Raw genomic sequence first — 16886 nt, forward strand, 5'->3', positions numbered from 1 at the left:
AGCTGAGTAAAGAATTCTGAGCTGCATCCCAGCAATTAAGGTCAGCCCCCACCCCCCCTTCACAAATCCCCCTCTCCTTCAATCACACCTCTGCACCCAGAATATTCCCTGTGTCGCTGCTGCTCGTGCATTACTGCTGGAAGTAATTGACTTGCTCTCCAAAGGATTGTCTTACGAGGTAAAGGTTGTATGTCCACTTCCAATCTTTCCTCATCCCATTCCCGGCTTGAATTTTGTATCTCCCTATGTAGAAGGCCTCAGGAGAAGCATTCAACTCCCCTCCCACAGTAATGGATCACATCAGCAATGAAACTCCAACCCTCATCAGGTTCTTGCTCTATTGTTGCCTCCATAGGGAATGCCCCATTGAACAGACAGAGCCAGACACCCAAGTGGAATCTGTTCATATTATTGCCAGAACTGCTGGAGACATCTAAATAAATGGCAATATTTTTGGATGTGAATTTAAGAAAAACAGCATTTTTTGGGGGGGATCATTATGCACAAACATACCCACAGAATGCACAGCACATAATAATCACAGATGTACATAAGGATTTAATTTAAAATGAGTATATATAAAAATATTTTCGAATGACCTACTTGGTTGCAGAATGATGTTTATCAATCTTTTATTTCTAAATCAACTTAGAAAGTAAATACAACAAAAGGAAACTTTATTTAGAAGTGGTTGGTTAAAAATATTCCAACTTCCTCGAATTTTTGCAGGTAGCTTGATTTAGTTTATCAATTATAATTCACCTTGGTTGGAAACGCATTCCACTTTCTGATCCACGTTGACCGGGGCTGATGCCTCATGCAAAATCTCAAGCTTTACATGATACTTGAGCTAGAGAAAGGAAGAAATAGCGGTGACGAGAGAAACAGAGGAGGTTGTGCGTCAAATGAATATAAATAAATTTATGTACGAGGAGAATGGGGGGGGGGTGTGGGAAGGGGGGGGTGATTCCAGTGCTCTTGAGAATCAGGGAAGTCAGTGATGGCTACACCTGTCCTGAGAAACCACAGTGAGAGTATTCCAGTCTGTTTCCTGTCAGAAAGTGGGGTCCTTGCAAATTGGGTTTCAAATTTCAAGCCCTGATAGCGTAATGTTCTAACAACACATGACCCTCTTCTACTCCTCTCATTTCAGCCTTGTCACATGGGACTGATGATCGATTCATAATGATTGTTTGTTTCATTGTTTTTTTTTTAAATTATATCTTCATTCTGTCTTCTCATAGGCATGATAAGCCACCCACCAATCTCTATTACAGAGCTGGCTGAGCACTCCGAGCATCTGAAAGCAAACGACAACCTGAAGTTTTCACAGGAATATGAGGTAAAGACTGAACTGCCTTCAGATAGAATCAAGTTCAGTTTTATTTCACATGTTCCAAGGTGCAGTGAGAAAATCTGTTTTGTAAAGCAGTTCAGCTAGTCAACCAATACATAACAAGTAAAGCGGGATGCAGAGAGACAATGAGGGATCAGTTAGAATGCAGCAAAGGTAACATAATTTTGCAAGTGTGAGGTTCATTCAGGACCCCAATAAAGTAGGAGAAAAACTGACTGAAGTTTGGGATGAGCTCAATGACCTCTTCTGTACAATGTGATTCTATTGTTCGTTTTCTGGAATTGCAGAACTCTTTTATTAAGAGGCTATTAAGATCAAGCTTGGCTAACCAGCTCCTTCCATGTCAAGGCTGAAGATCATAACAGTTGTATTTAACTTGACCTTTGAAGAACAATGTAATTCCCATTTATAGTCCAAACACATGCTTGAAGCCAATCTAATGTGAAAGATTAGAGTCAATATGTTAAGTGTTTTAATGGTAGATTTCCCCCTTGTCAATTACTTTTCGCACATTATTGTAACGTGACACCAGGCTGCAGTGACTATATTCTCTCAGGACACGTTGAACACAGAGACTTTCATGCATTTAACTAACTGGAGTCACTCAGCATTTAAAGAACATGCTTGTGAAACAGCTGAGTGCCAAAATGGTTGCAGCAATATCCTCAAAGCATAGACAGATATCTTCACTTCAGACTATTCCATATTTCCTCTCTGGTTCACTTCAGTCAGGGACTGACTTTGAACACCAATACAAAATGGCTGACAGCCAACCTGTAACCCAATTTGCTCCTTTGAATTTAATGAAGAAATTAAATGGGAGCGCAATAAAATTACAAATGCAGTTTCCAAGAAGCAATAATCCATTTAATAAATCATTCAAAATGATAATTGAATGGAATAATATTGAAATGAATGTTGTAAATTACTTGAAAAGCAAATGAAAGGTTCAAAGAGTAATGTCTTTCTCCCATTTTTTTTCTTCTTTCCTTTTTCTTTGTTCCCTTCAATATATTAGTCAATTGATCCTGGTCAGCAGTTCACATGGGAACATTCAAACATGGAGGTCAACAAACCCAAAAACCGCTACGCCAACGTGATTGCGTATGACCATTCTAGAGTTATCTTGGCGCCAATTGAAGGTGAGTCTGTTAAACATTACCACGGACCTTATCTACAGAGTTACCAGTTCAGATTTCTGAATGGCAACATCCAAAGTTACTTGTGAGGTCATTCAATGCACAACCTGAACAATGCTTTGGACCCTCTCTTTTAAGACAATGTCTGTTTTTCAAAGCAAGCTTGAATTTCTGTATTTTTGCAAGGAAGCAATTTAAAATGTACCCAAAATTGAAGAATCACTTTCTGTTGAGGGGCTATGGAAAATACCTTGAAAGATTAACATATCTTACTGGACCTTGGTTCAAATCCTCTCAACGCAAGGTGTGGAAAACTTAACATTGGTGTCTGGAAAGCTGTCATGAATAAAAGTGTTGTGAGGCACTTTTGATTCATTTCCAATTTGGTGTGATACCAAATCACAAAATTACATATATATTTTTATTAGCTACACATTACACGTTCGGTCATAGAGACTAAGAGCATGAGAGATAATGAAGTAGACATGATACTGTAGCGGCCCGCGGCCGCTGAGGCAGAAGACGCCATTTGAACATGGCAATTGAGTGGGCTGCACGAGGTGTCAGCGGCCTGTTCCCTTAGGCCTCTGCCAAATGGGCTCTGCCAGCCAATCGCTGGTGATGGATCACGAAAGGTCCAATCGGCACCCAGGGTAGCACAAACCACACCTTTCGATGACACTGCAGCAAAGCGGGCTGATCCAGCCAATCGCCGATGGTGGGTCATGAGGACACCAATCAGAGCCTGAAGGAACACGGGTCACAACCTTTGGTCACATTGCAGCTAGGAGCAGCCAGTCCATTAAATCAGTGTCAACTGATCTGTTATGTGAGTCTTATTTCCGAGCTATAACCTCAAGACACGCAACAATACTCAGAGTGATCAAACTTTTGTGTTTTTGAAGGGAGATTGTCCCAGTCCAAAATGTCGACCATCCTTTTGCTTCCACAGATGCTGCATGATCGGTTGTGTTCTTCCAGCAGTTTATTTTTTTTGCAGGAGATTACAGATGCTGGATTTTGAAATGAAAAATAAATGCAGGAGTAACTCAGCAGGTCAGGCAGCGTCTAAGGGTGAAAAGGAATTGTCATCATTTCAGGTTGATATCAGTGACGATTCTTTGCTCTATATTTGTGAGGTATAAATGGTATAAATATGGTGTAGGGAGGGTTTTGCCTCTTTCTTCCATTTGCTTCTTCTCCCAAGTTCCTCTGCATCTCTTTTTTGTTCATCTTTCTTAACAGTATCTGAAGTATGTGCGAACTTGCCGGGAGATGCTTGGACATGAGCACTTGTCCGGCCTACTCTCCCATGCAATTCTTTCTTCCTGTTCTTCCTCCTCTATGGTTCATTGATGCTGTGCAGTGAAAATATTAACCTGCATCCAGTGAAAATACTTAATATTTTCCTGGTATAAAAATAGTTGAAACATTCCATCACAAAATGGTATATTTCATGAGTATTAGAAAAGTTATTTAGAGAAAGTGACTCTTTCAAAGGCATGTATATATTTCAAGATTCACTAATGATCTTGTTGGAGTTGTGAATGAGACTTCCATTTTATTTAGCTTGCAGGTTATATTGTCGAATTTCTTGGTGCATTTTTGGGCTCTGTATTAATATAAAATTAAAAATCTTCATCAACAATCATTACATTTAATGTTGGTGATCTTCTGAGGTCATTAAAATCTTCCTGGGTTGCCTGAAGGTCCCAGGCTCGAGCTGTGCACTCTCCTTTGATACCTGTCTCTTCTATCTGCCCTTATTATTCCATCTTTATTCCTCATTTTTTTATTCAGCCTGAGATTGGCACCAGTGTTTTTCACCAACAGAACAGTTTAATTTTAATTACACCACCCCCTCCTCTAACCCACTGTCTTCCCTCATTCTTTCCCCCTCATAAATTTTCCAAGTCTTCTGAATTCCCAGTTTGCATTTTTTTCTCCAATATCGGTTGTGCTGTCCAAAGCCGAATAATTCTCAATGTTATTATTCATTTCTTTGGAGAGCAGAATGTAGTCCAGAAAAGGCATGAATTCCTGTCTGATATTGAGTCTTTCTTAGTTTATATTCGGAGGGGAGAATTGTGAGAGGGATTTGTTATCTGGACCAGTCAGGTATTTCACAGCTATCAAATTTATCACTGAAATTAATCTAGTGGCTGATTTAAGAAATTTGATGTATAACTCTTGATGTTTAAGTATTTATTTGTTCTTCTCTGAAGTACTATGGAGGTGCGTTAACTTCAACAGGTGTATCAGGCATCCAACTATTCATCATATGTGAACCTCAGATGTACCAGGTCATTTAACCAGGCTGATTTCCGTAATGTGTTTATCTCAACCCTGTGAATATTCACTTACAGCAATTCTCCTTTGGCTTGGCTTCGCGGACGAAGATTAATGGAGGGGTAAATGTCCACGTCAGCTGCAGGCTCGTTTGTGGCTGACAAGTCCGATGCGGGACAGGGAGACACGGTTGCAGCGGTTGCAGGGGAAAATTGGTTGGTTGGGGTTGGGTGTTGGGTTTTTCCTCCTTTATCTTTTGTCAGTGAGGTGGGCTCTGCGGTCTTCTTCAAAGGAGGTTGCTGCCCGCCAAACTGTGAGGCGCCAAGATGCACGGTTTGAGGCGATATCAGCCCACTGGCGGTGGTCAATGTGGCAGGCACCAAGAGATTTCTTTAGGCAGTCCTTGTGCCTCTTCTTTGGTGCACCTCTGTCACGGTGGCCAGTGGAGAGCTCGCATATAACACGATCTTGGGAAGGCGATGGTCCTCCATTCTGGACGCGTGACCTACCCAGTGCAGTTGGATCTTCAGCAGCGTGGATTCGATGCTGTCGGCCTCTGCCATCTTGAGTACTTCGATGTTAGGGATGAAGTCGCTCCAATGAATGTTGAGGATGGAGCGGAGACAACGCTACAGCAATAGTTGTCGAATAACTACCCTAAGATTGTTTTCTTCTCTTTGTGACCATCAAGCACCATTGCTGGCATTAGTGCTATGATTTCTGTCTGGCATAAAACAAGTGAAGTGCGTGTGCATGGGTGGGTGGGAGTGTGTGTGTGTACGGACATGTGGTTCTGTATGTGTGTGTGTCTGTGTGTGAGTGTGTGTGTGTGTGAGTACTCATACGTGTGTGTGTGTGTGTGTGTGTGTGTGTGTGCACTCATACATATGTGTGTGCATGCACACAAGTATAATCCTGTATTAGTATATGTATATGCCACATGTGGACATGAGTAAGTGCTTGTGCGTCTGCACGCATACAGAAGTGTGTGTGTGTGTGTGTGTGAGAGAGAGAGAGAGAGAGAGAGTGGTTGTGTATTTGACTATGTATCTGTGTGTGTATGCCCATATGTGTATATGCATGTGTGCATATAGGTGTATCTGTGTGCACATGCAAGCTTCTGTGTGCATGTGTGCCTTTGTGTCTCATGTTCATTGTGCTCAATGCTCTTTATTCCCTGAACCAATGAAGGGGGAATCCTGATGACCAATTTGCCCTTGGGATTTGCAGCAGTTGATGCAGTGAGTGTCGTTGTACATCTCAAGTAGAGTATCCATTTGGCAGCTAGCTTTCTTAAATATTGAAGTACTAGCCTTTATTTGCTGCAAATTTAATTCATTGTCAAACTTTTGCAGAATTCTCTCTGAGCGTCACTCCTCTCAGAATTGAGCAGAAATAACCTGTGACTCGGAATGAATAGGAGTTTCTTACTGCTGGAGTTCTCCTTTATCAGACATGTTTATGGACAGCTGATTTAATGATCAGCAGGCATTTGAGAGCATTCAAGGTGGCATACAGAATGGGAGAAAGGAATGGGGAAATATTCTGATCATTTTAATTAAAGCTGAAATCAGTTTTAAAGAAACTGCTTAAAATGGGTCTAACGAAGCAGAGATACAGCTAACACATTATGCAGAATCCAAGCTTACCCACCAGCCCTTCTCTTGTATTCGATGCTGTACTGTTGCAGGTTTAAATGGCTGAGCTTTAAAGGAGAGACAAATAAAAAGAATTTCAGCCTCTTCCACTTTTTTTTGTGCTACCACTACCTTAAATCTAACAGGATGAACATTCACTTTCTCATGCTAGGTATTGCCCACTTGCATCTGATTCCATCTGTTCTTTACCTTCTCCTGTGCTTAACTTTTGTTCTTCTCGAACTTTTCTTCCTCCCCCCCCCCCCCCCACTAAAGGTTTCTCCCTCCTGTCCATGGTCACATGCACTGCCAGACAGAGACCACCCGCGAGGGTGGAACGGTTAGCGTAGCGGTCAGCACAACGCTGTTACAGCACCAATGACCAGGGTTCATATCTGCACTGTCTGTAAGGAATTTGTACATTCTCCCTGTGTCTGCAAGGGGTTTCCTATGGGCGCTCCGGATCCATCCCATCCTTCAAAATGTACCGGGGTTGTAGATCAATTAGGTGTAATTGGGCGGCACAGGCTTTTGAGCCTAAAGGGCCTGTTAACGTGCCGTTTGTCTTCAGTTATGTTTTGTGTGACAAGCTAGAGATATTGAAACTGCTTCACTCCTGTGTAATATAAAGAAGCTACTAGGTGTACCACACGTAGTTTCGCAACCTACATATAGGAACTAAATTTTCCCGTCTCCTTCTACTCAGAACTCTGCAACAGACTTATTTGACTAATTTTGTATTGATGCCCTCTCTTGCCAATAACAATGTGTTTATGTGAAAATAGGCATGCTCCACCCCCCCCCCCCCCCACCGCCGCCATCTCCCTTCTCCTACTCTCCACCCCAGCTGCTTGAAGGTGCAAGATCCACTAGAAACACATTTCCTCCAATTTCAACCTTCAATAATTATGCCAAGGATTTCCAGTGTTTCATCCTTAATACCCATTTTTGTGCCTTCCAGGCAGATTTCCATTAAATCTGGCTTCTCACTGCTAATATTTTGCATCACCTTTTATTCAGTGAAGTTTTGCACTGGAGAGAAGAAAGTGAAATCAGTGGCAAGGGGTTGTTTTTTCAGCATGAAGAAGCAAGTTGACAACACAGAAAAAGCTCGAAGTATCTTTCTAAAGTTTCGCTGATCTATTACACAACTAATTTCTGTGTGATTTACGCTGTTCATTTCTGGGAAAATGTAATGAGGAACGTTTTGTCAGTCAGGGAATTGATTGACTTGAAGGCATAAGTAATTATAGCCAATGGCCATTCTGGGCTGAGCTTGGAAATTACTTAGCCATGACAAGGAAAGCGTGTTGGGATCAGGTCGTACATCATCATACGGAATGATGAATTGGAATACTTAGCTTTGGGGGAAAAACATGCTATGGGGCAAAATAGTAATGTACTAGGCCCCAATCAATTTAGCAAATGACACGGGCTAAAATTGGCTTTTGTTTATGGAAGGGAGGCAGAAAATTGGTTTCAGGTGACCTTTGATGACTCTCCATTAACTCCCTGAAAGCTGTTGAGCCCGAAGACTTTAGTTCGCCCATTATTGCAGCACTTAATAGCCTGAATATGCCTGAGCTTGTCTGATCGCGGAAGCTAAGCAGGTCCAGAACTGGTCAATACTTGGAAGGGAGACCATCTTGGAACACTAGGTGCCGTTGGTTTCTGTGAGGGACGCTGGACAAAATGGCGACAATGTCTGCCTTACAGAAGACAAAAGTTAAAGAATTTCATCTATGTTACCTTTACCTTTTTACTTTGACACTGTGAGCAGGAAAGGGCTTTGGCAAATATTAGAGTGCCTCAGATGCCCCCCCCTCCCCCCCAAGTTCCTCAACATGGTTATCCAACTGCACGAAAACCAACAAGGTCGGGTCAGATACAGCAATGAGCTCTCCGAACCCTTCTCCATTGACAACAGCGTGAAGCAAGGCTGCGTCCTCGCACCAACCCTCTTTACTATCTTCTTCAGCATGATACTGAAACAAGCCAATAAAGACCTCAACAATGAAGACGGTGTTTACATCCGGTACCGCACAGATGGCAGTCTCTTCAATCTGAGGTGCCTGCAAGCTCACACCAAGACACAAGAGCAACTTGTCCGTGAACTACTCTTTGCAGACGATGCCGCTTTAGTTGCCCATTCAGAGCCAGCTCTTCAGCGCTTGACGTCCTGCTTTGTGGAAACTTCCAAAATGTTTGGCCTGGAAGTCAGCCTGAAGAAAACTGAGGTCCTCCATAAGCCAGCTCCCCACCATGACCACCAGCCCCCCCACATCTCCATCGGGCACACTGAACTCAAAACAGTCAACCAGTTTACCTATCTCGGCTGCACCATTTCATCTGTTGCAAGAATCGACGAAGAGATAGTCAACAGACTCGCCAAGGCAAATAGCGCCTTTGGAAGACTACACAAAAGAGTCTGGAAAAACAACCACCTGAAGAAACACACAAAGATCAGCGTGTACAGAGCCGTTGTCATACCCACGCTCCTGTTAGGCTCCGAATCATGGGTCCTCTACCGGCATCACCTACGGCTCCTAGAACGCTTCTATCAATGCTGTCTCCGCTCCCATCCTCAACATTCATTGGAATGACTTCATCACCAACATCGAAGTACTCGAGCTGGCAGAATCCGCAAGCTTCGAATCCATGCTGCTGAAGACCCAAACTGTGCTGGGCGGGTCACGTCTCCAGAATGGAGGACCATCGCCTTCCCAAGATCGTGTTCTATGGCGAGCTGGCCACCGAGACAGAGCTACACCAAAGAAGAGGTACAAGAACTGCTTAAAGAAATCTCTTGGTGCCTGGCACATTGACCACCGCCAGTGGGCTGATATCGCCTCCAACCATGCATCTTGGAGCCTCACAGTTCGGTGGGCATCAACCTCCTTTAAAGAAGACCGCAGAGCCCACCTCACTGACAAAAGACAAAGGAGGAAAAACCCAACACCCAACCCCAACCAACCAATTTTCAACCGCTGCAACCCGCATCGGACTTGTCAGTCACCAACAAGCCTGCAGCAGACGTGGACATACCCCTTCATAAATCTTCGTCCGCGAAGCCAAGCCAAAGAAGGACATACAGAGAAAAATATATATACCTGTAAGCATACAAGAAGCATAAATATATTTAGAGATAAGTGATGTTCTTTGTTGGAACACCATAATGCCATGGTGCCATGCTAAGTAGCTGGCCTGAAGTGTGGCTTGTTATGAATTTTTTTCTTACATTTTAGAAATCAGTCTTACTTTTTTTGCTTCCTTTCACTTTCCTTGATGCATTTTCTTCATTCATTCATTGTCAAAGGACCATCCTGAATAAACCATCACACCTCTTGTATGCCATCTTTAGATGCGCTCAGACATTAATGATAACAGTCGGTGTCTGAGAGCTTGTCGGGGAATTGACCCAAGCGCACTCACTTGAATGTATATTGCAGCAACATCCGCTGAAATAACTTTTTATGAACTTGTGGTCATGAAAGGCTTGACAGGTAATATCATTCAGTAGGATCACAATTGGATGATTGTGTGCAGTGTTGAGCTAAAGGAAGGATAATATTATTAAGTTGGCAAGGTTTTTGAATTCCCATAATTAATGAAGATGAGTTATGGTGAAAGTCTGGAAAAGCTGTGTTTGGTGGAGTGCAGAGTGAGAAGGAATCTTATTGAGGTCTGTAAAACCGTGAGGCCCATTGTTAAGGTGACAGACTATTTCCTAGTTTCAGAGAATCTAAGATGAGAGGGCAGAATAATAAGATGTGGGATTCAGAAAGGACGTGAGGGGACAGTTTTTCACTCGAGGATGAGCTTCCCGACAAAGTAGTGGGGGCAGGTATGTTAACTTTCCGTAAGAAACACTTGGATCAGAAGGATGTGGGCCTAATGCGAACAAGTGGGACTAAAGCAGGAGGGCACGTTGTTCGGCAAGTCAAGCTGGGCCTGTGGGCCTTATTCTGTGCTGTAGTGCTCTATGGGAGGAGCACAGATGCTAAATTCCACGCCAAAATCCACTGACCTCGCTTTGCTGAGACCGAGGTGCTTCTCAATTACTGGTAATTCTGCCGCTTCTGCAGGAAAAAGGAATCTCAGAGTTGTATGTGATATCATGTATGTACTGACAATAAATCTGAAGTGTCTATCAGTCCTCTGCACCTTCATGTCCTGAAGGTTTATAATTGTCCTGATGTGGCTGTGTAACTTCTGCATGTCACAAGGGCTCAAACCTATGTTTGAAGTTTATTACGTTAGCATCTATTCCACGTGCTAAAGTGATCCAGAATGATCTACATACAAATGTTAAATTTCCATATAAGGAAGGTGGAAATGGATGTCTGAGGAATGGGCAGATGCCAAGAGCAGGTCACAGAGTGTGACCCCACTCTGGTTTCCTGGGAAGTGCCATATTTAGAGCAATATTGCCCAAAATAAGATAATCAACTTTGGCTATGCCAGGAGAAAGGTTTCCGAGATGTGAGATTTCCAAGGAGAGATGGTGATCAGAACATCCATGTGATAGTTAGCGTAGGAGCGGCACAGTTGGCATAGCGGTTAGCGCAATGCTGTTACAGCGCCAGCGATTGGGACAGTGGTTCGATTCCTACGTTGTCTGTAAGGAGTTTATGCGTTCCCTCCATGTCTGCATGGGTTTTCCCCGGGGGTTCTGGTTTTCTCCCACCATTCAATGACGTCTTGGGCCAAAAGGGCCTGTTACTATACTGTATGTATAAATTTAAATTTTTTAAATATTTTTTTTAATTAAATTTTAAAGAATAAACTTTTTTTAAAAGTAATTTTTAAATTTTTAAAAATTAAAATGATTAAAAATTTTAAATTTAAAAAATAATTATTTTCTAAATTAAATTTTAAAAATTAAAAGTTGAAAAATGGATAATTGATGATTAATATCTCAGTTGAAGGACCCATGCATTGAATGCCACCAATACTAATGTGCCTTGCTAATTTTAGTAGAAGAGAGTTATAAGCTAAAGTGTAGAAACATTTTCATGAGGCCAAAGCTATGGAAATTGCAGTAGGGAAGACTGAGGTTAGGTATACACATACAAGGCATGAAATTAAATATGTTCCGCAAAAAGCAATGCAACCAAAGGGTTTTAGTATGAGGTTAAATCTATTTTATAATACAGAACTGGTTTTGGAAACAGTGCCCCTCTGCAAATGGAGCGAGATTGAATATTTTCTTTGCATTTTCCAGTTTACCTTCATGGTTAGTTTGGGACAACATTTCCATGCACAGCATTGCCAATTGTCAGTGATGTTCATTTTACTGTCAATGTCCCATAATTTTCCAAACTTAGGAGATTCATGGCAAGAATAACTGTCCTGTAATGTGTGCTTTATAAACACTGAGAGCACCGATGAGGTTAAGGTATTTTTCTTAGTCTTCTGCCTTCCCTGCCCACCATTTTTTAAATTGGGCATATGCCTGATTTTCAGCACTCCTGACCTGCCATGGACCTCTTCTACACTTCATCCTACTCCTGAGCTGGGAAATCGTTTAATTGAACACATTCGCTTTGTCTGCTGCCATCACAGGGATTTCCCGGTGACTACCATTTCAATTCCATGCCCCATTCCCACTGTGACATGCTTGTCTATAGCTTCATGCACTGCCATGCCGAGGCCACCTGCAAATTGGAGGACCACACATAATACCGTGTCTGGGCACTCTCCATCTAAATGGAATAACATTGTCTTCTCTCTCCTGCTCTCTCTCTCTCTCTCTCTCTCTCTCTCTCTCTCACACTCTCTCTCTCTTTCCCTCTGTCTCCATTCCTCCACCTTCCCACCCCTTTCCCTCTCTATTCAGAGAGCTACCCCTCCCCTTATCACCTCAGCTTTTCCTGCCCTTCCACATATGGCCTCTTGTCTGTTGGTTCCTGATCCTTCCTCTGCCGCCTCTTCCCTCCTCCACCTACCTTTTTATTGAGGTGCCTATTTGCTCATACCTTATGAAGGGTTCAGGCCCGCAATGTTAGTTATCTATCTTTGCTTCCTTAAGATTCTGCGTGGCCTGCTGAGTTTCTTCAGCACTTTTGTGCAGGGCACTAACGAGTATGGATGCCAGTGCAGGGTGGAAGGTGAATGTGTTAAAGTCGAGCTCCTGTCGAGATACACAAAGTACAACCAAGCTACCCAGTACAATTCAAACAGACTTTATTTGAGTAACGCCAGCGGGAATGAGCAGTCTGTAATGGGTAGACAAGGTCATCTCACTAAGACTGTTTGGACTAATTCAAAGAACATAGTCACAGGGTACAAAATTTAAGGCATTTTCCTGCATACAAATTGGATAACATTTCTTTGAAGGTATTGCTGAACTTATGTTTTACATTTTGTATATCCTCTTCCTAAAGACAGGGAAATGATTTGCTGCTGGTCATTTATTCTCATATAACCATATATAACCGTTTACAGCACGGAAACAGGCCATGTCAGCCCTTCCCGGTTCACTTGAACAACTCCACTAGCTCCTCTGCAAACTCCTGCGGAAGCAGAGGCTCTCTCAGGTCGCTAAATCCAGAGATTTTCCAGGTGTATCATTTATAATTAAAAATACCTTTCTGGTATACAAAAAAAATCAACTGAAGTCTGGAAAGGTTGACATCAGTATCTATTCTTTGCCTTCCTGATTTCTGCTTTCTAATTTACACATGTAAATGGCTAGTTTCATAGTAATCTTATATTCTTGAAGTTGACAATGGAACCCAACACTTCAAAGCAAAAATAGTGCCATTCAGAGACTGAGTGGTGCTGGACACTTATTGCAGCCTCTAGATGAGTCTAACAGGTAGTAGTCAGTTAGCACTATTGCATTAAAGAGATCAGGCAGGCATTAGGATATGGCTCAGTAAAAGAGGTGAGAATTGATTCCTGTCTGGAATGTCCTTAGTTACTCTCTCTCTCTCTCTCTCTCTCTCTCTCTCTCTCTGCCCCCCTCCCCCCCCCCCCACCCTTGCCCATTTTACTGGCAAAGTCTGCGTGATGGTTTCTTCATCATAATTCCCATAACTAGATATTCTATAGCTAATATTCTACAAAGGTCTATGACATTTGGAGGACTATCCCGAGGACTCCCAAGAACCTCCAAAACATTGCTGCAAATGAAGAGGAGCATTAAAAGAATTTTTGGTTTTTGAATTTCCTTTGTAGAATTTTGTTTATTTGTTATGAAACTATTAAATAGGGGTAGGCTGTTTGATTGACAGTTAAGAACTATCTAATTTTAGATCTGCAACCTGTCACCAAGGACAAGAGCTTCATGCAACAGCTCCATCTGCAGGTTCCCCTTGAAGTCTCACAACATCCAGATTCAGATTTCAGATTTATTGTCATAAAGTACATCACATACAACCCTAAGATTCTTTTACCTGCGGGCGTGGCAGAATTACTTATTGGTAATACAAGAAAAAAAAACTGTATACAATGTACACATGTAAATAAACAATATAAACAAACTAACTACAATATTATGGGTGGGGGGGGGGATCAATGAAATGCAAAAGTAAGAGTCCTTGAATGAGTCCGTGATTGAGTTTGTTGTTGAGGAGTCTGATAGTGGAGGGGGAGCAGCTGTTCCTGAACCTGGTGGTGCGAGTCTTGTGGCACTTCTACCTCTTTCCTGATAGCAGCAGCAAGAAGAGAGCATGTGCTGGGTGGTGTGGATCCTTGATGATTGCTACTGCTTTCTGACAGTAGATGTTCTCAATGGCAGGGAGGGTTTTGCCTGTGATGTCCTGGGCTGCGTCTACTTCCTTTTGCAGGGCTTTACGCTCAGGGGTATTGGTGTCCCTACCAGACTATGATGTTTCCAATCAGCACCCTTTCCACCATACATCTGTAGAAGATAGCCAAGGTATGTTGCCTGACCTGGAAACATATTACCTTGTGGCTTTAAATGCTCCCGACTCAGGAGCACTATGGGAGTACCTTTATCAGAAGGTCTGCAGCTCTCCAGAGGAGGTTCAGCACTGTCTTCTCAAGGGCAATTAGGGAGGAGCAAAAAATGTTGGCAATGATCCTGAGAAAAAGGAGCAGAAATCTTTCCTAATATTGTCTGATGCCATTTTTAGATATGTTTGGTGCCAGTGGTGAGAAGTGAGGTAGATCGTGGCAGGAGGTGAAACCTCTTGGAGCACGTGCTGTCGGAGTTGGAGTGAATATGGAGCGTGAAGAGTGAAGCCAACCAGTGAGCTTTTCCATAATTCTTGAGGATCCCAGCTTCATGGCCAGAGTGCCTGTCATTGTTCCCACCATCTCTGATGGATTACAGCTCAGTAAAACTTCATTAGAAATGAAATGTACCATCTCAGTACTGAAACAGCCAGGTATAGAGAGCCAAGCGTCTACGGCTCAAAAGTAAAATACAACCGAAGCATTTACCGGTAATCATTCTTCTCAAAATATTCAATACGAGTGCAGTCATTGTGGCTCCATGATGTTCTGGACCACACAAGATCTTAGTACAACATAGCAAGGAACAACTTGTCTCAAAAATATCTGCAACAGTTCTTTGAAAGTTATCCAGTTTAGTCCCTTTCTCCAGCTCTTTTTGAAATATTTGTCCATTTAACCTTTGAAAGTTCCTGTAAAATATGATCTCAAGTACTGAATTCCAGACCATAATGCTCTGTCAATCTTCTCCTAATTTCTCCTCACCCCTCCCTAGTTACGCTGACAATAATTTTGAATCCATTGCCTCTGGTTCCAAACCCAATCAAAAGGAATCAGTTCCTTCCAACTTGCTCTCTCCAAACGCATCCCAAGATGTCATCAGGTGCACCAACATTTTCGCTGAATGGATGTCAAGAAATTCATTTCAACTTGTGTGTGATTTATTTATTCAGAGTTTTTTTTTAAATGTTGGAAATACTCTGCAGGTTAGACAGCATCTGTGTAGAGAGAAAATGAGATTTTGCTTCATGTAATGATATTTATATCCCAGAACAGCTTTTGGTGATATTGCCCTTGTACAGATAGAGTGAGTTTGAATATCTTTCTTATATTTCTAACCTTGAACATTTAAAAAAAACAAACTTGTTTTAAGTTACAATATGTGGGCATGTTGGAGAGAACAATGGGAGAATCAGTAACAGAATGGGATTGGTCTCTGAGCAGGAATAGTCCAAATGGGAAGAACGGTCTGAATTTATGATGTATGGAAAGAAAATGTCTGTGAGGTGGTGGAGATGGAATGATCAAACATCAGCTGAGAGAGGGTGCTGAAGGGTTGCCACATTGGTACTGATTAACGGAGTTCTAAATACATGGAGATGAATAAAAACTGAGGATGAAGAAAATAAAATACATTGGTGGGATCTGTATTCACATTTTATTCATCTAGGTTTCTGGATAAATGATTCCTGCAACTGTTTCCTTATTTCTGACAAGAGAGGAAGCAGCTCATTGTGCAATGACCAACACATTGCTTTGATACCCTGGCTTGATAACCTCGATAGAAATCCAGGTCAAAGCATCAGAATGTTTAGGAATTTCCCGGTTGTCATATAATCTGATTGGTTGGTTTTTAACCTTTTTTTCCCCCCATTTTCGACTGACAGGTATCTCGGGCAGTGATTACATTAATGCAAACTACATCGATGGCTACCGGAAGCAGAATGCCTACATTGCCACACAGGGTCCACTCCCAGAGACGTTTGGGGATTTCTGGAGGATGGTCTGGGAGCAGAGGAGTGCAACTCTTGTCATGATGACAAGACTGGAGGAAAAATCCCGGGTAGGAGTGAACTTTCCTCAAGGCTCATAGCTCAGATTTTGGGTTTGAAAATGTGAAAGAACCATGAGGGATGATTCAAGACTTGGACATTTTTTTTGTGATCTCAGGACAACACTACCAAGAATAGCCACCCTAATAATGTGTGAATCAAGGATGGACAAAAACAAATTGTGTTGGACTAACCTGAGTGAGTTCCGTGGTGACATTATAGAGAAAGTTGCTGAATATAGTGGACCTACAGAGGCTCGGAACAAAGAACTTAATAGTACGCTTGAATTCTATTGTGTAATAGAAGCACAATGGGTATGATATTGGGAGAGGAAGGCAGACAATGGATAGTTTTCTGGTTAATGTCAAGAGGTCCACCTAAGGTTCATATTAGGACCATCTTTCTCAGGATGTACACATGGTTTTAACTTGAGTAAAATGTGAGAGGGATGCAGAAACTGCAAGGAATAGTTGTGTATAGTGACACATCATAGAGTGACATGGCACAGAAACAGGCCCTTCAGCTCACTGAGTCCAGACCATCAACCATCCTCTTACACTAATCACTTTACCGGTAATTTAAAAAAAAATTCTCCCTTCATTCTCAACAACTCCTTCTCAATTCTAGCACATTTCCTGTGCACTCGGTGCAACTTCGGGTGACTTATTTGCCTATCGATTCACGTCTTTGGGACGTGGGAGGAAGCTCC

The 16886-nt window shown here is 42.2% G+C and overlaps 1 protein-coding gene across 20 annotated transcripts in view; it reads left to right on the top strand.

The window, feature by feature from the left end:
- Positions 1-16886, top strand: part of LOC138759021 (receptor-type tyrosine-protein phosphatase S-like) — a 449917-nt gene that overhangs the window by 372487 nt on the left and 60544 nt on the right. For all 20 annotated transcript variants that reach the window (XM_069928794.1, XM_069928793.1, XM_069928795.1 and 17 more), the window contains 3 exons: positions 1245-1342; positions 2376-2499; positions 16013-16188. In XM_069928794.1, the coding sequence (XP_069784895.1) occupies positions 1245-1342; positions 2376-2499; positions 16013-16188 (398 nt within the window). The remainder of the gene's footprint in view (positions 1-1244; positions 1343-2375; positions 2500-16012; positions 16189-16886) is intronic.

Source organism: Narcine bancroftii, chromosome 3 (genome assembly GCF_036971445.1).
Source record: "Narcine bancroftii isolate sNarBan1 chromosome 3, sNarBan1.hap1, whole genome shotgun sequence".
NCBI classification, from domain to species: domain Eukaryota; kingdom Metazoa; phylum Chordata; class Chondrichthyes; order Torpediniformes; family Narcinidae; genus Narcine; species Narcine bancroftii.